The 17862-nt window shown below is 38.6% G+C and overlaps 1 protein-coding gene across 2 annotated transcripts in view; it reads left to right on the top strand.

Moving 5' to 3' along the window:
- Positions 1–17862, top strand: part of DNAH6 (dynein axonemal heavy chain 6) — a 249696-nt gene that overhangs the window by 187672 nt on the left and 44162 nt on the right. For both annotated transcript variants that reach the window (XM_046660053.1, XM_046660052.1), the window contains one exon: positions 17066–17256. In XM_046660053.1, the coding sequence (XP_046516009.1) occupies positions 17066–17256 (191 nt within the window). The remainder of the gene's footprint in view (positions 1–17065; positions 17257–17862) is intronic.

Raw genomic sequence — 17862 nt, 5'->3', positions numbered from 1 at the left:
TCCCTGGAAGAGCAGGGACCTAAGTCGGGGCACATTACCACTATAAGCATCCTTCAGATTCAGCACAACTGAGACAAGTCTCATAATATCTGGATTCACTGGCTATTAACTGAAACAGGGAATACCCTCAGAAAAGCAATTGGACATACACCAAAAAAAACTGGCTCTTAAAGGACCCATGCACAAATTCGCCCATCTCAGAAAGCAACCTAAAATCACCAGAAAGAAAAGTACACAATCCTTTGGTGAAAAGAGACTCACCTGGTAGGTTCTGGTTGCATCTCAGTGAGAGGTGAGACCTCTCTAGAGTCTGAGACATTGGTGGCAGCCATCATTGTGACCTAGTACAGGTGTGCTGACACAGACGTGGGCAGATGCCATTGGAGTTCTTCCCCTGGCCTGTTTTCCCAGGGGTCTGCAACACACACTAGAGCACAGATTTAATCCAGCTCAGCCAGGGCAAGTAGCCCACCCTAGGGACTGGCCTCACCCAACAGCAAGCCCTCAGACTACTTGTTGGCCTGTACAGACTGGGTACCTCAATCCCCTGCAGGCAGGCAAGTGTGTCTGCTTCTGTAGGTCAGGACCTGCGTGAGGATCAGGTGAACTCTAGGGGGCATTGGTGGAGAGTGTCGGGGCCTCTGCAGTGGGGTGACTGGGTATGCTCCAGGGGTTTGGGAAGTGTGTATAGGCCAGGACTGTGTTGACAGTGTGTGTGGACCTGTGGGAAGTGTGGCTTATCAGTGGCAAAAGACCTTCATAAACAGCCACAAAGGGGATCAGACCCACCTTCCAAAGCCTGAAACAATGGGGTGCTCCTATACCTGGGGCCAGCCCCACTCAGTTGCAGTCCTAAGAGAGTAGACAATAACCTTGCAGCCCTGAGGCCTATAGCAATTGTAAGCCCCTGAGCCTAGCAACCAGGCACACTGAGGGCCTGCTCACTTAATAGAAAACTGCAACAGGAGTGTACTATTAGGCCTTGCAGCCAACTGCACTGGGGCTTCCCAAACCTGATTTACAAACAGTTGGCCTGGGAGGGGAAGCCTAGACTCCCTGGGTACCTGCAGTAAGACCAACCCTGCCACAGCAGAAGGACATACATAGCCCACACAGGAGTCATTCCTGGAACATTTGTACTGGTGATGAGAGGGAAGCAACACTGCTGGGCCTCAAAAGGTGTCTCTTACATAAGGCCACTTCTCCAAAATCAGGAGACATCGCTGACTCACCTAAAACACAGATATAAGCACAGAGAAAGAGGCATAATGAAGAGGCAAAGGAATACATTCCAAGCAAGGGAACAGGACAAAACCCCAGAAAAAAAGAACTAAATGAAACAAAAATAAGCCATCTACCTGACAAAGAGTTCAAACAAAAACTCATAAGGATGCTCACTGATATTGGGAGAAGACTGGATGAACACAGTAAGAATGTCAACAAAGAATTGGAAAATATAAAAAAGAACCAATCAGAAATGAAGAATACAATACTGTAAATGAAAAATTCACTAGAGGGATTCAATAGCAGAGTAGATGATACAGAAGAACGAATCAGTGAGCTGGACAAAAGACTAGAGGAAATCACCCAGGCTGAACAGATAAAAGAAAAAAGAATTAAAAGGAACAAGAACAGTCTAAGGGAACTCTGGGACAATATCAAGCACACTAATATTCATATTATAGGTGTCTCAGAAGGAAAAGAGAGAGACAAAGGGGCAGAGAATCTATCTGAAGAAATAGCTGAAAACTTTCCTAACCTAAGGAAGGAAACAGACATCCAAGTACAGAAAGCACAGAGAGCACCAAACAAGATAAACTCAAAGAGGCCCACACCAAGACACATAATTAAAATGTCCAAAATTAAAGAGAAAGAGAGAACCTTAAAAGCTGCAAGAGAACAGCAACAAGTGACATACAAAGGAAACCCCACAGGGCTAACTGTAGACTTCTCAGGCAAAACCCTACAGGCTAGAAGAGAGCGGCATGACATATTTAAAGTGCTGAAAGGAAAAAACCTACAGCCAAGAATACTCTATCCAACAAGGTGATCATTCAGAATGGAAGGAGAAATAAAGAGTTTCCCAGACAAGCAAAAATTAAAGGAGTTTATCACAAAGAAACCAATTCTACAAGAAATGCTGAAGGAACTTATTTAAGTGGGAAAGAAAAGACTACAAATAGGAATAAGAAAATTAGTTTTTAAAAAATGCAATAAAATCACTGGTAAAGGCAAAAATACAGTAAAGGTAGCAGATCAACCACCTATGAAGATAATATGAAGGTTTTAAAAGACAAAAGTACTGAAATTACCTATTTCAATCATAAGAGGGTAATGGATAGACACACACAAAATAAGAGATTAGATATGATTTCAAAAACATAAAATGTGGGAGGAGGGGAGTAAAAGAGTAGAGCTTTTAGAAAGAGATCAAACTAAAGAGACTATCAATTCAGTGTAGATTGCTATATATGTAGAATATTATATATGAACCTCATGGTAGTCACAAACCAGAAACCTCTAATAAATAAACAAATAAGTAAGAGAAAGGAAATCAAACATAGTACTAAAGAAAGCCATCAAACCAAAAGGGAGAGAGCAAGAGAAGAAGAAAGGAACAGAAAAGAACTACTAAAACACCTAGGAAAAAAGTAACAAAATGGCAATAAATACATATTCATCAATAGCTAAATGTCAATGGACTAAATCCTCCAATCAAAAGGCACAGGGTAGCTAATTGGATAAAAAAAAAAAAAGACCTATATATATGCTGCATAAAGAGACACACTTCAGACCTAAAGACACTCACAAACTGAAAATGAAGGATGGAAAAAGATACTCCATGCAAATGGCAAAGAAAAGAAGGCTGGGGTAGCAATACTTATGTCAGACAAAATAGACTTTAAAACAAAAACCATAACAAGAGACAAAGAAGGGCACTACATAATGACAAAGGGAACAATCCAACAAGAGGATATAACACTTATAAATATCTATGCACCCAACATAGGAGCAACTAAATACATAAAGCAATTATTAACAGACATAAAAGGAGAAATAGACAGTAACACAATAAGAGCAGGGGACTTTAACACTCCACTTATACCAACAGATCACCCAAACAGAAGATCAATATGGAAACATTGGCCTTAAATGACACATTAGACCAGATGGATTTAGTAGATATATATGGAACATTCCATCCCCAAAGTGCAGAATACACATTCTTTTCAAATATTCATGAAACATTCTCCACAACTGATCACATATTAGGCCACAAAACAAGTCTCAATAAATTTAAGCATCTTTTCTGACCACAAAGGTATGAAACTAGAAATCAACTACAGGAAGAAAATCAGAAAAGCCACAAATATGTGGAGATTAAACAAAATGCTACTGAATAACAACTGGGTCAATAAATAAATCAAAGGAGAAATCAAAAAGTATCTGGAGACAAATGAAAATGAAAATACAACATGCCAAAATCTATGGGATACGGCAAAAGCAGTTCTAAGAGGGAAGTTTATACCAATTCAGGCCCACCTCAACAAACAAGAAAACTCCCAAATAAACAATCTAACAGTGAACCTAAAGGAACTGCAGAAAGAAAAACAAACAAAGCCCAAAATCAGCAGAAGGGAGGAAAAAAAAATCAGAGCAGAAATAAACAAAATAGACACTAAAAACAAAATAGGAAAAAAACCAATGAACCCAAGAGCTTGTTCTTTGAAAAGATAAACAAAATTGACAAACCTTTACCTAGACTCACCAAGAAAAAAAGAGAGAAGACTCAAATAAATAAAATCAGAAATGAAACAGGAAAAATTACAATGGACACCTCAGAAATGCAGAAGATTATAAGAGAATAGTATGAAAAGCTATACGACAACACATTGGAGAATCTAGAAGAAATGGATAAATTCTTAGAATCATACAACCTTCCAAAACTGAGTCAAGAAGAAATAGAGAATTTAAATAGACCAATCACCAGTAAGGAGATAGAAACAGTAATCAAAAACCTTCCAAAAAATAAAGGTCCAGGACCAGATGGCTTCCCTGGTGAATCCTACCAACCATTCAAAGAAGACTTAATACCTATTCTTCTCAAACTCCCCCAAAAAATTGAAGAGGAGGGGAAGCTTCCTAACTCATTCTGTGAAGCCAAAATTATCCTGATACCAAAACCAGACAAGGACCACACAAAAAAGTAAAATTACAGGCCAATATCACTGATGAACATCGATGCAAAAATCCTCAACAAAATACTAGCAAATCAAATACAACAATACATTTAAAAGATCATACACCATGATCAAGTGGGATTTATTCCAGGCATGCAGGGATTGTTCAACATCCACAAATCAGTCAATGTGATACACCATATTAACAAAATGGAGAATAAAAATCACATGATCCTCTCAATAGATGCAGAGAAAGCATTTGACAAGATACAGCATCCAATTATGATAAAAAGTCCAAATAAAATGAGTATAGAAGGAAAATGCCTCCACATAATAAAGGCAATATATGACAAACCCACAGCTAATTTCATTCTCAATGGAGAAAAACTGAAAGCTATCCCTCTAAGAACAGGAACCAGACAAGGATGCCCATTTTCACCACTCTTATTTAACATAGTATTGGAAGTCCTAGCCAGAGCAATCAGGCAAGAAAAAAGACTTAAAAGGGATCCAAGTTGGAAAAGGAGAAGTGAAACTGTCACTATTTGCAGATGACATGATTTTATATACAGAAAACCCTAAAGAATCCATTAAAAACTTTTAGAAATAATAAATGAATACAGTCTTGATGCAGGACTAAAAATCAACATACAAAATTCAGTTGTGTTTCTATACACTAAAGATGAAGTGACAGAAAGAGAAATTAAGAATACAATCCCATTTACAATTGCAACAAAAAGAATAAAATACCTAGGAATAAACTTAACCAAAGAGATAAAAGATCTGTACACCAAAACCTGTAAAACATTGTTGAAGGAAATTGAAGCAGACACAAAGAAATGGAAAGATATTCCATACTCTTGGATTAGAAGAATTAACATAGTTAAAATGTCCATACTTCCTAAAGCAATCTATAGATTCAATGCAATCTCTATCAAAGTTCCAACGACATTTTTCACAGAAATAGAACAAAGAATCCTAAAATTTGTATGAAACAACAAAAAACCCTGAATAGCCAAAGTAATCCTGAGAAAAAAGAACAAAGCTGGAGGTATCACTCCTTGATTTCAAAAGATACTACAAAGCTATAGTAACCAAAACAGCATGGTACTGACACAAAAACAGACACACAGATCAGTGGAAGAGAATCGAGAGCCCAGAAATAAAGCCACATATATATGGACGGCTAATATTCGACAAAGGAGCCAAAAACATACAATGGAGAAAGGAGAGTCTCTTCCATAAATGATGTTGGGAAAACTGGACAGCCACATGCAAAAGAATGAAAGTAGACCATTATCTTCCACTATACACAAAAATCAACTCAAAATGGATTAAAGACTTGAATGTAAGACATGAAACTTCTAGAAGAAAACATAGGCAGTATGCTCGTCAACATTGGTCTTAGCAGCATTTTTTCAAATACCATGTCTGACTGGGTAAGGGAAACAATAGAAAAAATAAACAAGTGGGATACATCAAACTAAAAAGCTTCTGCATAGCAAAGAAAACCGTCAGCAAAACGAGAGGACAACCTAAAAACTGGGAGAAGATATTTGCAAACCATGTATCAGATAAGGGGTTAATAACCAAAATATACAAAGAACTCATATATCTCAGCAACCTAATTTAAAAATGGGCGAAAGAAACTGGTGCAGCCACTATGGAAAACAGTATGGAGATTCCTCAAAAAGTTAAGAATAGAAATACCTTATGGCCCAGCCATCCCACTACTGGGTATCTATCCTAAGAACCTGAAATCAGCAATTCCAAAAGTCCCATGCACCCCTGTGTTCATCGCAGCATTATTCACAATAGCCAAGTCATGGAACCAACCTAGTGCCCAGCAACTGATGATTAGATAAAGAAGATATGGTGTATATATATACAATGGAATACTACTCAGCCATAAAAAAGGACAAAGTCATCCCATTCACAACAACATGGATAGACCTTGAGGATATTATGTTTAGTGTAATAAGCCAGATAGAGAAAGACGAACTCTGTATGACTCCTCTCATAGGTGGTAGCTAACATATGGACAAAGAGAACTGATTGGTGGTTACCAGGGGAAAGGGGGGTGGGGAGAAGGCACTAGGGGTGAAGTGGTGTACCTACAACATGACTAATAATGATGTACAACTGTAATTTCACAAGGTTGTTAACTATCATAACCTTAATAAAAAAAATTAACCAAAAAAAAAATGGGCGAAAGATCTAAACAGAGATTTCTCCAAAGAAGATATACAGCTGGCCAACAGACACATGAAAAGATGTTCAACATCATTAACTATCAGGGAAATGCAAATCAAAACTACAAGATATCTCCTCACTCCCATCAGAATGGCTATAATTAACAAGACTGTAAACAATAAGTGTCAGAGAGGATGTGGAGAGAAGGGAAACCTCGTACACTGCTGGTGGGAGTGCAAACAAACTGGTGCAGCCACTATGGAAAACATTATGGGGTTTCCTCAAAAAATTAAGAATAGGTCTACCATATGATCCAGCTATTCCACTGCTGGGTATTTATCCAGAGAACCTGAAAACACAAATGCATAAAGATACTTGCACCCCTATGTTCATTGCAGCATTATTCACAATAGCCAAGACTTGGAATTAACCTAGGTGCCCATCAAGGGATGAATGGATAAAGAAGATGTGGTATTTATACACAACAGAATACTACTCAGCCATAAGAAATGATGAAATCCGGCCACTTGTGACAACACAGATGGACCTTGAGGGCAGTATGCTAAGTGAAATAAGTCAGAGAGAGAAAGTCAAATACCGTATGACCTCACTCATAAGTAGAAGATAAAAACGACGACAAACACATAGCAACAGAGATTGGATTAGTGGTTACCAGAGGGAGAGTTGGGAGGAAGTAGGGCGAAAGGGGTGATTAGGCACATGTGTATGCGGATGGATTGTAATTACTCTTTGGGTGGAGAACATGATGTAATCTACACAGAATTTGAAATATATTACAATGTACACCTGAAAGTTATATAATGTTATAAACCAATGTTACTGCAATAAAAAAATAAATTAAAAAAAGAAATAGATGTGGGGATTATCAGAACTGAGTTGGAAAATAAAACCACAGGAGTTGTGGGAACGTAGAGAAATGGCACATAATAGAATCAAAGGACAAGTGGACAAAGGATGAAATCTTGAGGAGCAGCAACTTTTAAAAGGAAGAAAGAAAGGATGAGGAACCCATGAAAAGGAATATTCAGAGGGGCAAGAAGACGACTAGGAGAAAAAAGTAACATCAAAACCAAGGAGGGATAGAGTTTTGATACAGCAAAAGTTATTAACAGAATGAATGAAGCATTGCAGGCAGTTCCAGCTTTTATATATACAGATATAATCCCCAATTTCATTAAGAATAAAGGAGTTATATTATCTGCTGAGAATTTGAGTGATGAGTTTCAGGAGGCACTAGAGAAAAATGGAGGTTGTTCCTATGAGAAATGAGAGAGAGAGAACTAACAGGAGAAAGCCAAAGCTTAGTTGGGAGATAATGATGCTATGTTGCAGAATTTTCTGCAATCTCTGTAGGAACACAGAAAAGAGGTTGTGGGGTTGACCTGATTTATGGGTAAACGCAATAAGAATAGAGGATGCAAGGCCATTCAGACTCTCGGTAAAAGTAGTTCTGGAAAGAGGAAGAAATCTAGGAAAGGGCTAATAGACTGGGAGAAAAGGAAAAACGTTGAATATTTCTTTAGAAGCAGACAGAGTTGGACAAGAGGTGTAGCAGAGCTAGAAGGATGGGAGAGGTTGTGATCAAAGTTGAGTTAAAATTTTTAATGAATAGTTCCAAGTGATGACAATGTCCTGAGGGTGGCCATGGGTGTGGGTGACTGAGGAAGAGATGGGATGATGTGCACTGGAGTTAAAGATCAAGGAACTATAAGGTTAGGATATTGGATGACCACATGCACTCTGAACTTAGGTTGTGTCACCTCAGATGGTGGCAAGACAATGTCTGGGACACAGTTTACAAATCACTGGAATAGATGTGTAATGAAGAGGAAGGCTACGAGCCGAGTGGAAAGTCTTCAGTGAATATGGAACAGTGGCTACCAGGTTAGATGCTGACAAAAATGAAAGAATAACTAAATGACAAGAGCCCCAAAGGAGGAGGAGTTTTAAAGATTAAGACATTGAGGCTATATCTTAAGAGATTAAGAGTATGAGAAATTTTCCAAGACACACGATCTGGTTTCTTCAACAACATATTTTATGTGTTTGTTTTGCAAGAGAGAAGAGGAGATGAAGGATGAAATGCATAGATTAGAAGAGATTCACTCTATCTCTGTGTATAAGATTTATTTAGATCTTGATTAAACATACTGTATTGAAACACACACATATAGAGGCATTTATAACTTAATTAGGGAAAGGTGAACACTGACTAGATATTTGATGATATTAAGGAATTGTTAATTTTTTAGATGTGATTATGGTACTGTGGTTATATGTTTTCTAAAGAGTCCTTATCTTGTAGAGACATGCACTGAAGTATTTAAGGATGAGATAATATGACACATGAGATTTGCTTCAAAATAATCCTAAGGAGTGGGGAGTGGGTGGGTGTATCGATGAAACCAAATTGGCCTTGTCTTGATAAATGTTCAAGCTGGGTGAAACATCAGGTTCATTATTCTCTAATTTTACATGTGCTTGAAATTTTCATAATAAAAAATGTCTTTACTCCTAACACCAGGACTGTCCTGCAACATGTCCCAGGACAGTTCTCCAAATGTGATCAAAGTTAGAAATGACAGATGCAGTCATATCAAATTCACAGAGAACTAAGTGAAAATTCTTATCAATGCATTCTACCAAAAACCTTACCTGTGTTAAACTACCAAACAAAACTTCCTTTACAAATCAACATGGAGGGGTCTAAAATATAGATTAGGTTTCAGAAATGACGAGCTCGATATGCATTCCAGAGAAGACAGGGGCCGGAATCAGTCAAGACCACCAACAAAACCACCTGAAGAGAGGATTCAAGCATGATGATATTATGTCATGCTAGCTACACCTCCTCCCAATTACATACACTCATTAAGGCATTTAGGAACAACCCTTACCCTGGTATTGATTCCAGAGAATGACTTGCTAAGGAAATTGGGGTTCCAAAGTAAAGAATCCAAGTTCCAAAGATCTAGATTCCCTACCCAAAGAAGAAGAGAACCTGAGGAAGCTTTAGAACAAAGACAGACCAGAGACAAGTTTTCTGTGATGAGAGAGTTCAAGGTAACCGGCCTGTTGCTCCCAGGTCTGTTCACGAACAGAGCCTGTTGGGTGTGCAATGCTTCTACTTGGTAGTCAACTGCTCCTTTGGGATAAAAAGGATGTTCCAACACAGTGGCTTGTGTGAGATACTGCAATCTTGCATGAAAATTCAGCCTCCTTCAGAAATGGCATGTTTGGACCTGAAGATGAAACTTTATTTCAAAAACTAAGTAAATCAGCTGGCAGACTCATTAGAACTGCATCAGGAAGTAGAATGCCTGTCATTCTGACAATTCTTTCTTTGCCATCAACATTATCGACACCTCTCAGGACAAGGTTGTTAGAAATTTGAACTAGAAGGAGAAAAAAGAAATTATCATCTAGTTCAGAGACCAATAAAGATTGCCTAATAGAGAATAATTTATCAGCACAGAACAAAGCTAAGAAAAGTCCTCTATACCAGTGTTCTCAAATTTTGGTGTAAATCAGAGTCATCTGGAGGGCTTGTTAAAGCACAGATTCCCAGGGCCTGCCCACCAGAGTTTCTGATTGAGTAGGTCTGGGCTAGGGGCAAAAGATGTGTGTTTCTAACAGCTTCCCAGGTGCCACTGCTGCTGCTGATCCTGAGACCACACTTTGTGAGCCATTACTTTAATGTGATTAAACATAAATAAGGAGAAAAAGTTACTCTCAACGCAGTCAGAGAGATGAGGACCTCAGAGCATATTCATGAGCTGCAGCATCACTGGTTTCCAAGGCTAGATCCACCAGAAGCCCTAACTTTGACAGTTCTGGTGTTTCAACCCAGGCTTCCTCTGCCTCAGGAAGCTGGCAGTTTCTTTGAGAGCCAGGTTTTCTCTCTGTTGAAAAACCACGGTGTTACCAGAGTTACCCGAGATGAAATCTTCATACTCAGAGCAACAATTGCAAGGCTTTTTCAATTTGGGAAACACCAGTTATATAAATGCAATTTTAAGCTTCTGTTGTCAATTCCACTGTGTGCTGATTATTTAAGTGAGATATCCCATGGAAGAAAATTCCCCACAACATTCTCATGGGATGCTTAGCACAATTGCTTGCTAAGAAAGATCCCTGTGACACAGAGACCAAGCAAGAGTTACTTGGAAATTTTTTAAATGGCACTTTAGCTGTCACAGACATTCTCTGATCATGTATAAAAAGGACCCGCAAGAGTTTTTTTAGTAGCTTTATTAAGGATAATTCACATATCATACAATTCACCCATTTAAGATGTTCATTTCAATGGCTCTTAGTATTTTCACAGAGTTGTGCAATTTTAAAACTTTGCACTACCCAAAAAAGAAACTCCACACCCAGAGCAAAACCTCCCAATGCTCCAGCGCCAGCCCCTGGCAACCGCTAATGTACTTTCTGTCTCTATGGATTTGCCTATTCTGGTCATTTCATATAAATGGAACACTCAATATGTGGTCTTTTGTGTGTCTTCTTTCATTTAGCATAATGATTTCAAGGTTCATCCATGTTGTATCAAGTATCAGTATTTCATTCCTTTTTATGGCTGAATAATATTATATTGTTATGGATATACCACATTTTATTTATCTATTCATGAGTTGATAGGCATTTGGGTTGTTTCTACTTTTTTGGCTCTTATGAATGATGCTGCTATAAACATTTGTGGACAATATTTGTGTGGACATATGTCTTCATTTCTCATTGGTATATAGCTAGGAGTGAAATTGCTGGGTCATGTAGTAACTCTATGTTTAACCATTTAAGAAACTAACCATTTCACACTCCCACCAGCAGTGCACTTGAGAAGAATGTATATACTGCTGTTGTTGGACGGAATGTTCTGTGTATGACTATTAGGTCCATTTGGTCTAAAGTATAGTTCAAGCCCAGTTTCCTTATTGATTTTCTGTCTAGATGACCTATGCATTGTTGAAAATGCAGTATTGAAGTCCCCTATTATTGTATCACTTTTAGTATTTGCTTAATATATTTAGGAGCTCTGATGTTGGGTCATTATATATTTATAATTGCTATATCCTCTTGATGAATTGACCCCTTTATCATTATATAATGAGCTTCTTTGTCTCTTGTTACAATTTTTTTACTTAAAGTCTATTTTGTCTGATACAAGTATAGTTACCGCTGCTGTCTTTTGGTTTCCCATTTGCATGGAATATCTTTTTCCACCCCTTCACTTTGAGCCTACGTGTGTCCTTAAAGCTGAAGAGCAATTCTTATAGGCAGCATATAATTGGGTCTTATTTTTTTAATTCATTCAGCCATTCTCTGCCCTTTGATTGGAGAATTTAATCTATTTACATTTAAAGTTATTATTGTTAGGTGAGGAATTGCCAATGTCATCTTAATAGCTGTTTTCCAGTTGTTTTGTAGTTCCCTTGTTCCTTTCTTCCTCTCTTGCCATGTTCCTTTGTGAAGTGATGATTTTCTCTAGTGATTTGCTTTGATCCCCTTACTTTTATCTTTTGTTTATTTACTGTAGGTTTTTTGCTTTATGGTTACCATGAGGCTTACATAAAACATCTTATAGATATAACATCCTATTTAAACTGATAGCAACTTAATTTTGACCACATACAAAAACTTTACCCTTCCCACACACACACATTTTATTTTTTGGATGCCATATTATACTTCTTTTTATATTGTGTATCCATTGACAAATTATTTTAGCCATCATTGTTTTTAATACTTTATCCTTTAACCCTTTACTAGAATTAGGTGATTAACACAACACCATAATTAAGGATTAGAGTATTCTGAAGTTGACTATATACTTACCTTTACCAATGTTTTTTATATTTTTATGGTTTCATGTTACTAATTAGCATTCCTTCATTTCAGCTTGCAGAACTCCTTTCAGCATTTCTTGTAAGGCAGGTCTAGTGGTGACGTACTCCCTCAGCTTTTATTCATTTGGGAAAGTATCTCTCCTACTTTTCTGAAGGAAAACTTTGCTGGATAAAGTATTCTTGGCTGGCAGTTTTTTTCTTTCAGCGCTTTGAACATATCATCCCACTCTCTCAGCCTGCAAGATTTCTGCTAAGAAATCTACCGATAGCCTTATGTTCCCTTGTACGTGAGGGGTTTTCTCCTTTCTTGCTACTTTTAAAATCTTCTCTTTGTCTTTGATCTTAAACAGTCTTATTATAACATGTCTTGGAAAAGATCATTTTGGATTGAAATTTTAGGGGAACCTATAAGCTTCATGAACTCAGATGTCTAAATCTCACCCCAGATTTGGGAGGTGCTCAGCCATTGTTTCTTTAAATAAACTTTCTACCCACTTCTCCTTCTCTTCTTCTGGGACTCGAATAATGCATAAATTGTTTCTGTTAACGGCATCCTATAGTTCACACAGACTTTCTTCACTCTTTTTTCTCTGTTCTCCTATGACTTGGATAATTTTAAAGGACACGTCTTCTACTTCATAGATACTTCTGCTTGATTCAGTCTGCTGTTTATACTCTCTATCGTATTTTTCACTGCATTCATTGTATTCTTCAGCTCCAGAATTTCTGTTTGGTTCTTTTTTGTGATTTTTATCTCTATTAAACTTCTCATTTTGTGCAGGTAATTTTTTCCTGATTTCACTGAATTGCGTTTCCGTGTTTTCTTATAGGGAGTAAAGTGAAACTGTTCCTCTTCACCTCTCCAATGTGTCCAATTTGGGATTTTTTTTTCCCCTAATGGTGTGCTGGACCTTCTCTGCTGGACTCCCAGACTTTCACAAAGGCACTCTCATCCATGAGTGATTGTCAAAATCAGCGCTTTTTAGGGGGAAGATTGTAGAAAACGCCCCTACCACCATTTTGATCTCAAGAGTTTTTAAGTCACTATTTGGATCAGCTGGAAGAATACACAGAAAAATTAAATAAATCATGGAAGACTAAGACTGAACTTGAGGAAGGAAATTTACCTTGACGGATTTTTGCTGATAATACTCCTACCAAAATGTACAACTGTTATTACTAAGTTTGAAGGACTGTAGTTCCCAAAACAAGTTTAATGACCTATCCCTATCCATTAACCTTCTGCAAGGAAAAGAACACCTTCTTATTCCAGCCAACATTCTCTTGATTTCTTCTTTAGGGCTCAAGAACTTGAATATGCATGAAGATGGATAGTGATGATAGTTACACAACATTGTGAATGTATTTAATACCACTGAACTATACACTTAGAAATAGTTAAGATGGTAAATTTTATGTTATATGTATTTTGCCACAAAAGAAAAAAAAAGAACTTGAGTGTGATGGAGAGAAGTGTAAGCACATGTGTTCTATAATTAAAACAATTTGCCACCCACCCAGGGTCTTTATTCTTCATCTAATACACTATAGCTTAAATAAGGTTTGGTCACTAATGAAGGACGAGCAGGGGTCATTATTCCCAAATATTTAAGCTTTTCATCTCATTACAATGAAAGCACAAAACCAGCCCTTCTTCTGGGCAGGGAATTCCTAAGCACAGAAAGCCTCTCAACAGTGAATCTGTGCACTATCAGCCCATCAATACCTTCAAAAAAGTATTCACAGGAATTCAGGAATTCCCTATGGGAATGCCCAGTGAATTCTGATAGGAAGGATGAACTAAAAACTGCTCTGAGGGACTCAGCCAAAGACTGTGAGAAGGATCAAGCAGCAAACGAAGAAAACCATTCTAAGCAAAACATAATGGAATCACATATTTCAGAACTGGGAAACTCAATTTATAAAGAGGAAAATGAGAGGAGCTCCTAGCAAAGGACTTGCTGATAAAGAGGGAGGAGACTCCACATTCCTTGGTCCTGCAACCCAGACATGGGATTTGCAGAGAGTGATCTTCAAGAAATGCCTGACTCTCTAATCATAGAGATATGAGAAATCTGAAGCATTTCCACAGCAAATTCTTGCCATTATTGCCATAAAGATCTTGATGAGAATAAAACAGAAAAATTCCTGAAGGGTCACAAAGAGAAGTTGATCAGTTCCAGCCATGTGATATGGAAGGAACATGAGGAGCAAGCAAGTCAGTGGATACTATAAGAAATGCCAAGGAGGAAATCTTCCATACTCCTACCAGCTCAGCAGTGTTGTCAGTCATCAAGGACCACTCTCTATTCAGGCCATTACATCAGTGATGGGTTCAACATCAAGAAGAAAGCCTGATTCACTTATACTGACTAGAATAACTAGAATCCAAGAAGCCTCTGTGCTGAGTGAATGAGATAGGAGTTGTTACATTATCTTTTATATGGACGTGATCATTAATGCACTATTGGAAACAGCAGAGAACTCCTAGGCACTTAGTATGAAAGTGAGGAGGATCATTTAGCACTGGCAGTGAGGCACACTGCCCTGGGCTGGCATGCGTACATACTCACTTCTATGGTACAGCCTCTTCCTCCACCTGAGAATTGTGCACGTTACACATTACAAGAGAGACAAATAGCACTAGGCCAAATCAAAAGACAGGAGCTACCTGCTAATTCACAGAAAACTTTGGCTCTACTAGCTTTAACTGATACATCTCCTTTCTGTATTCTATGTACTTAACCATGTTCTTGATATATGTCTTTCTGGGTGTATACGAGGTAGCCTAGAGCCTAACTAAGGGTGTGTTTTATGAAAATTTCTTTTCTGCATATTTGAAATGGTTCATAAAGAAAAGCAGTTCATACATATGAGAAATTGCACATGTAACCAATAGCTTATGACCTTTCATTAATAAAGCCATTGGAAACATAGCTCTCTATATAATATTAATGGCAATTTGTCCTGTTTATAAGAGAAATATTTCTCCAACCTTCTTTTTTTTTTGGTGAGGAAGATTGGCCCTGAGCTAACACACCTGTTGCCAGTCTTCCTCTTTTTGCATAAGGAAGAGAGGCCCTGAGTTAACATCTTTGCCCATCTTCCTCTATTTTGTATGTGAGTCACCACCACAGCATGGCTTGATGAGTGGTGTAGGTGCGTGCCAGGGATCCAAACCCACAAACCCAGGCCACTGAAGCGGAGTGCACCAAATTTAACCAGTACACCACTGGGCTGGCCCCTCCCCAACTTTTTAATTCAAAAACATTTCACAAGTGTGTTAGCACTTTTATATGTATGTTAACAGCCCCAAGAAATAAATTATTGGTGCTTTGAATGTTGTCAGTCACTGTAAACTCTATGAGCACTTTTTGTCAAAGTAAAAAGCAAATAAATAGCTCACATCATCAAAAATATTTTAAATAAAAGTAAAAAGAAATTGATGCTAGAATTATACTTAGTCATAGTGACAGAGCTAGAACTAAGCTCCAACTCCCTTGGCCCTGTTGCAGGGCTGTCCTTTCTGGACCATGCCACCTTTAATAGTTAGCACCACAATATATCCTCACGTAAGTGGGCAAGCATGTGAACAACCTTTCCCAGATTGGCCACAAAAGGGTGCAGTCCAAGGCCATGGCCCTGAACCAGGTGGAGATGCCCCCTCCCCCAACAACACCAACAACAAAAACTTGGGGAGGCTCATTTGGACAGCATGATGTCAACATCTAATCGAGGGCTAACGTTAAAGCAGGGTTGCTGCTTACAGTTGCACAGGATGTGCACTGTGCCATTCACATTGTAGATATTGTAGGTTAGGTTTGTATATTTATCACGACAGCTTTCTGGCACAAGTACCTTGAAGAAGGAACACCTTTTTCTATCTCATGCAAAGGCTCCATAAAGGCTAGGGAGGAACAAGGTCTGCAAGCACAGGACTAGGATAAGTAGGCTAGGGTGGGATCCGTGCAGGAAACACATTGGTGTAGGAAAGGGCCAGGCAGGGCTATAATCATTAGGGCTGAGGCTGGTTCCCAAGAAAGGTCAGAAGAGCCTGATGAATAAATGAGAGGTGAAGATTGGAGACAATATATGGAGTCAATTCTTCTGAGAAGTTGGCTTGACTGCTGGGAAGATGGTGGCATAGGAGGACTCTGAGCTCACCTCCTCCCACAGACATGACTAATTTACAACTACCTGTGGAACAATCACCTCTGAGAGAGAATGGAAACTGGATTAAAAAAAAAAAAAAACACAAGGAACAACACTGACTAAGGTGAAAGAGGCAGAAATACCTTTCTGCTGAGAGGAAAAAACACATTCTAGCCATGACGCTTCACAGCCGGGAGCAATCTTGAGAAGCTGGCTTCTGAAGAGGAGCAAAGGAATGCAATAGTAGCTGGGAGGGGAACTAGTTGTATGATGGTAAGAAGATCGAGGAGAGAGGGAGAGATGGATAATGCAGAAAGAGACAATGGAAGGACTGAAAATAAAGTCCATGAGAATGCGAGAGGGATGGGTCAGAAGGAGGCAAGGATGGGGAAACAACAGGTTTATAGACGGATGGAATGATGAGGGACTTTCTTCTCATCCCATAGTTCATCTTGCTCAGTGAAGTCATGAGAACCATGGCTGTGAGCAGTTATGTCATATACAAATCCACCAAGTTGTCCTATAGGAAGAAATATGCCTAATCAAGAGCCAGTGAGTGCAGGACAGGGCAGCGCCCTCTGAGAAGATGCAGGGGAGAATAAGGGAAAATTATGAGGGGGCTTAATCCAACATATTACTTTTTTTAATGTTTTTCTTTTCAACTTTCAGGTCGTTTTTGCTCTTACAGACTTTGTAATAGAAAATCTTGGAAAAAGCTTTATAGAGACACCACCTGTGGACCTGCCTACTCTGTATCAAGACATGTCATACAACACTCCCCTGGTGTTTATCTTAAGCACAGGCTCCGATCCTATGGGCGCGTTCCAGCGGTTTGCCCGCGACAGCGGGTACTCCGAACGGTGAGGACACATTGTGCACTTTAAATAATTCATATGATCATCTCCTTGTTAAAATTTGCCCTTTTTCTTTCCTCTGTGGAGCATGAATTCCTAAATTCAGGTACCCTTACTAAATAAATGAAGATACATTAATATTTAGCCATGTATGTTCTTAAAATGGGATCAAAAATCATAAAAGCAGATGTAAACTTCAGTTGAGCAAAGGGAAGACCTTTTTAAATGTTAAAGTATAATAATCTAGTGGAATAGTAATTAAAACATTTATTTAAGACATTATTTTAATGTAACAGCAAAAGGATTGTGGTTTATTCCCTAGGCAAATGTGCAAAAAATTCTTTAGCTCTCCATGTTGTATTATTAATCTCATCTTTCTCATGAGCCTCTGCTCTGCTGGGTGACAGGGGCCAGGGGCGAGTTTAAACTTGCACGTTTGCATTATTATATTTTCTTCTCATTGAAAGGTCTACAGCGTAGGCTGGTTTAGTTTCTTTCTCATAAAAACTCAGTCTTCCTGACTTCTCCTTCTTCCCCTAATCCTCCCCAAGATGGTGTCCAGATGGGTAGGAAAGTGCACAAGACCACAGGGCGGCAGGAGAGAGGAGGGGT

This window comes from Equus quagga, chromosome 5, assembly GCF_021613505.1.
Source record: "Equus quagga isolate Etosha38 chromosome 5, UCLA_HA_Equagga_1.0, whole genome shotgun sequence".
Lineage (NCBI taxonomy): Eukaryota > Metazoa > Chordata > Mammalia > Perissodactyla > Equidae > Equus > Equus quagga.
This window is presented reverse-complemented; position numbering and strand designations above follow the sequence as displayed.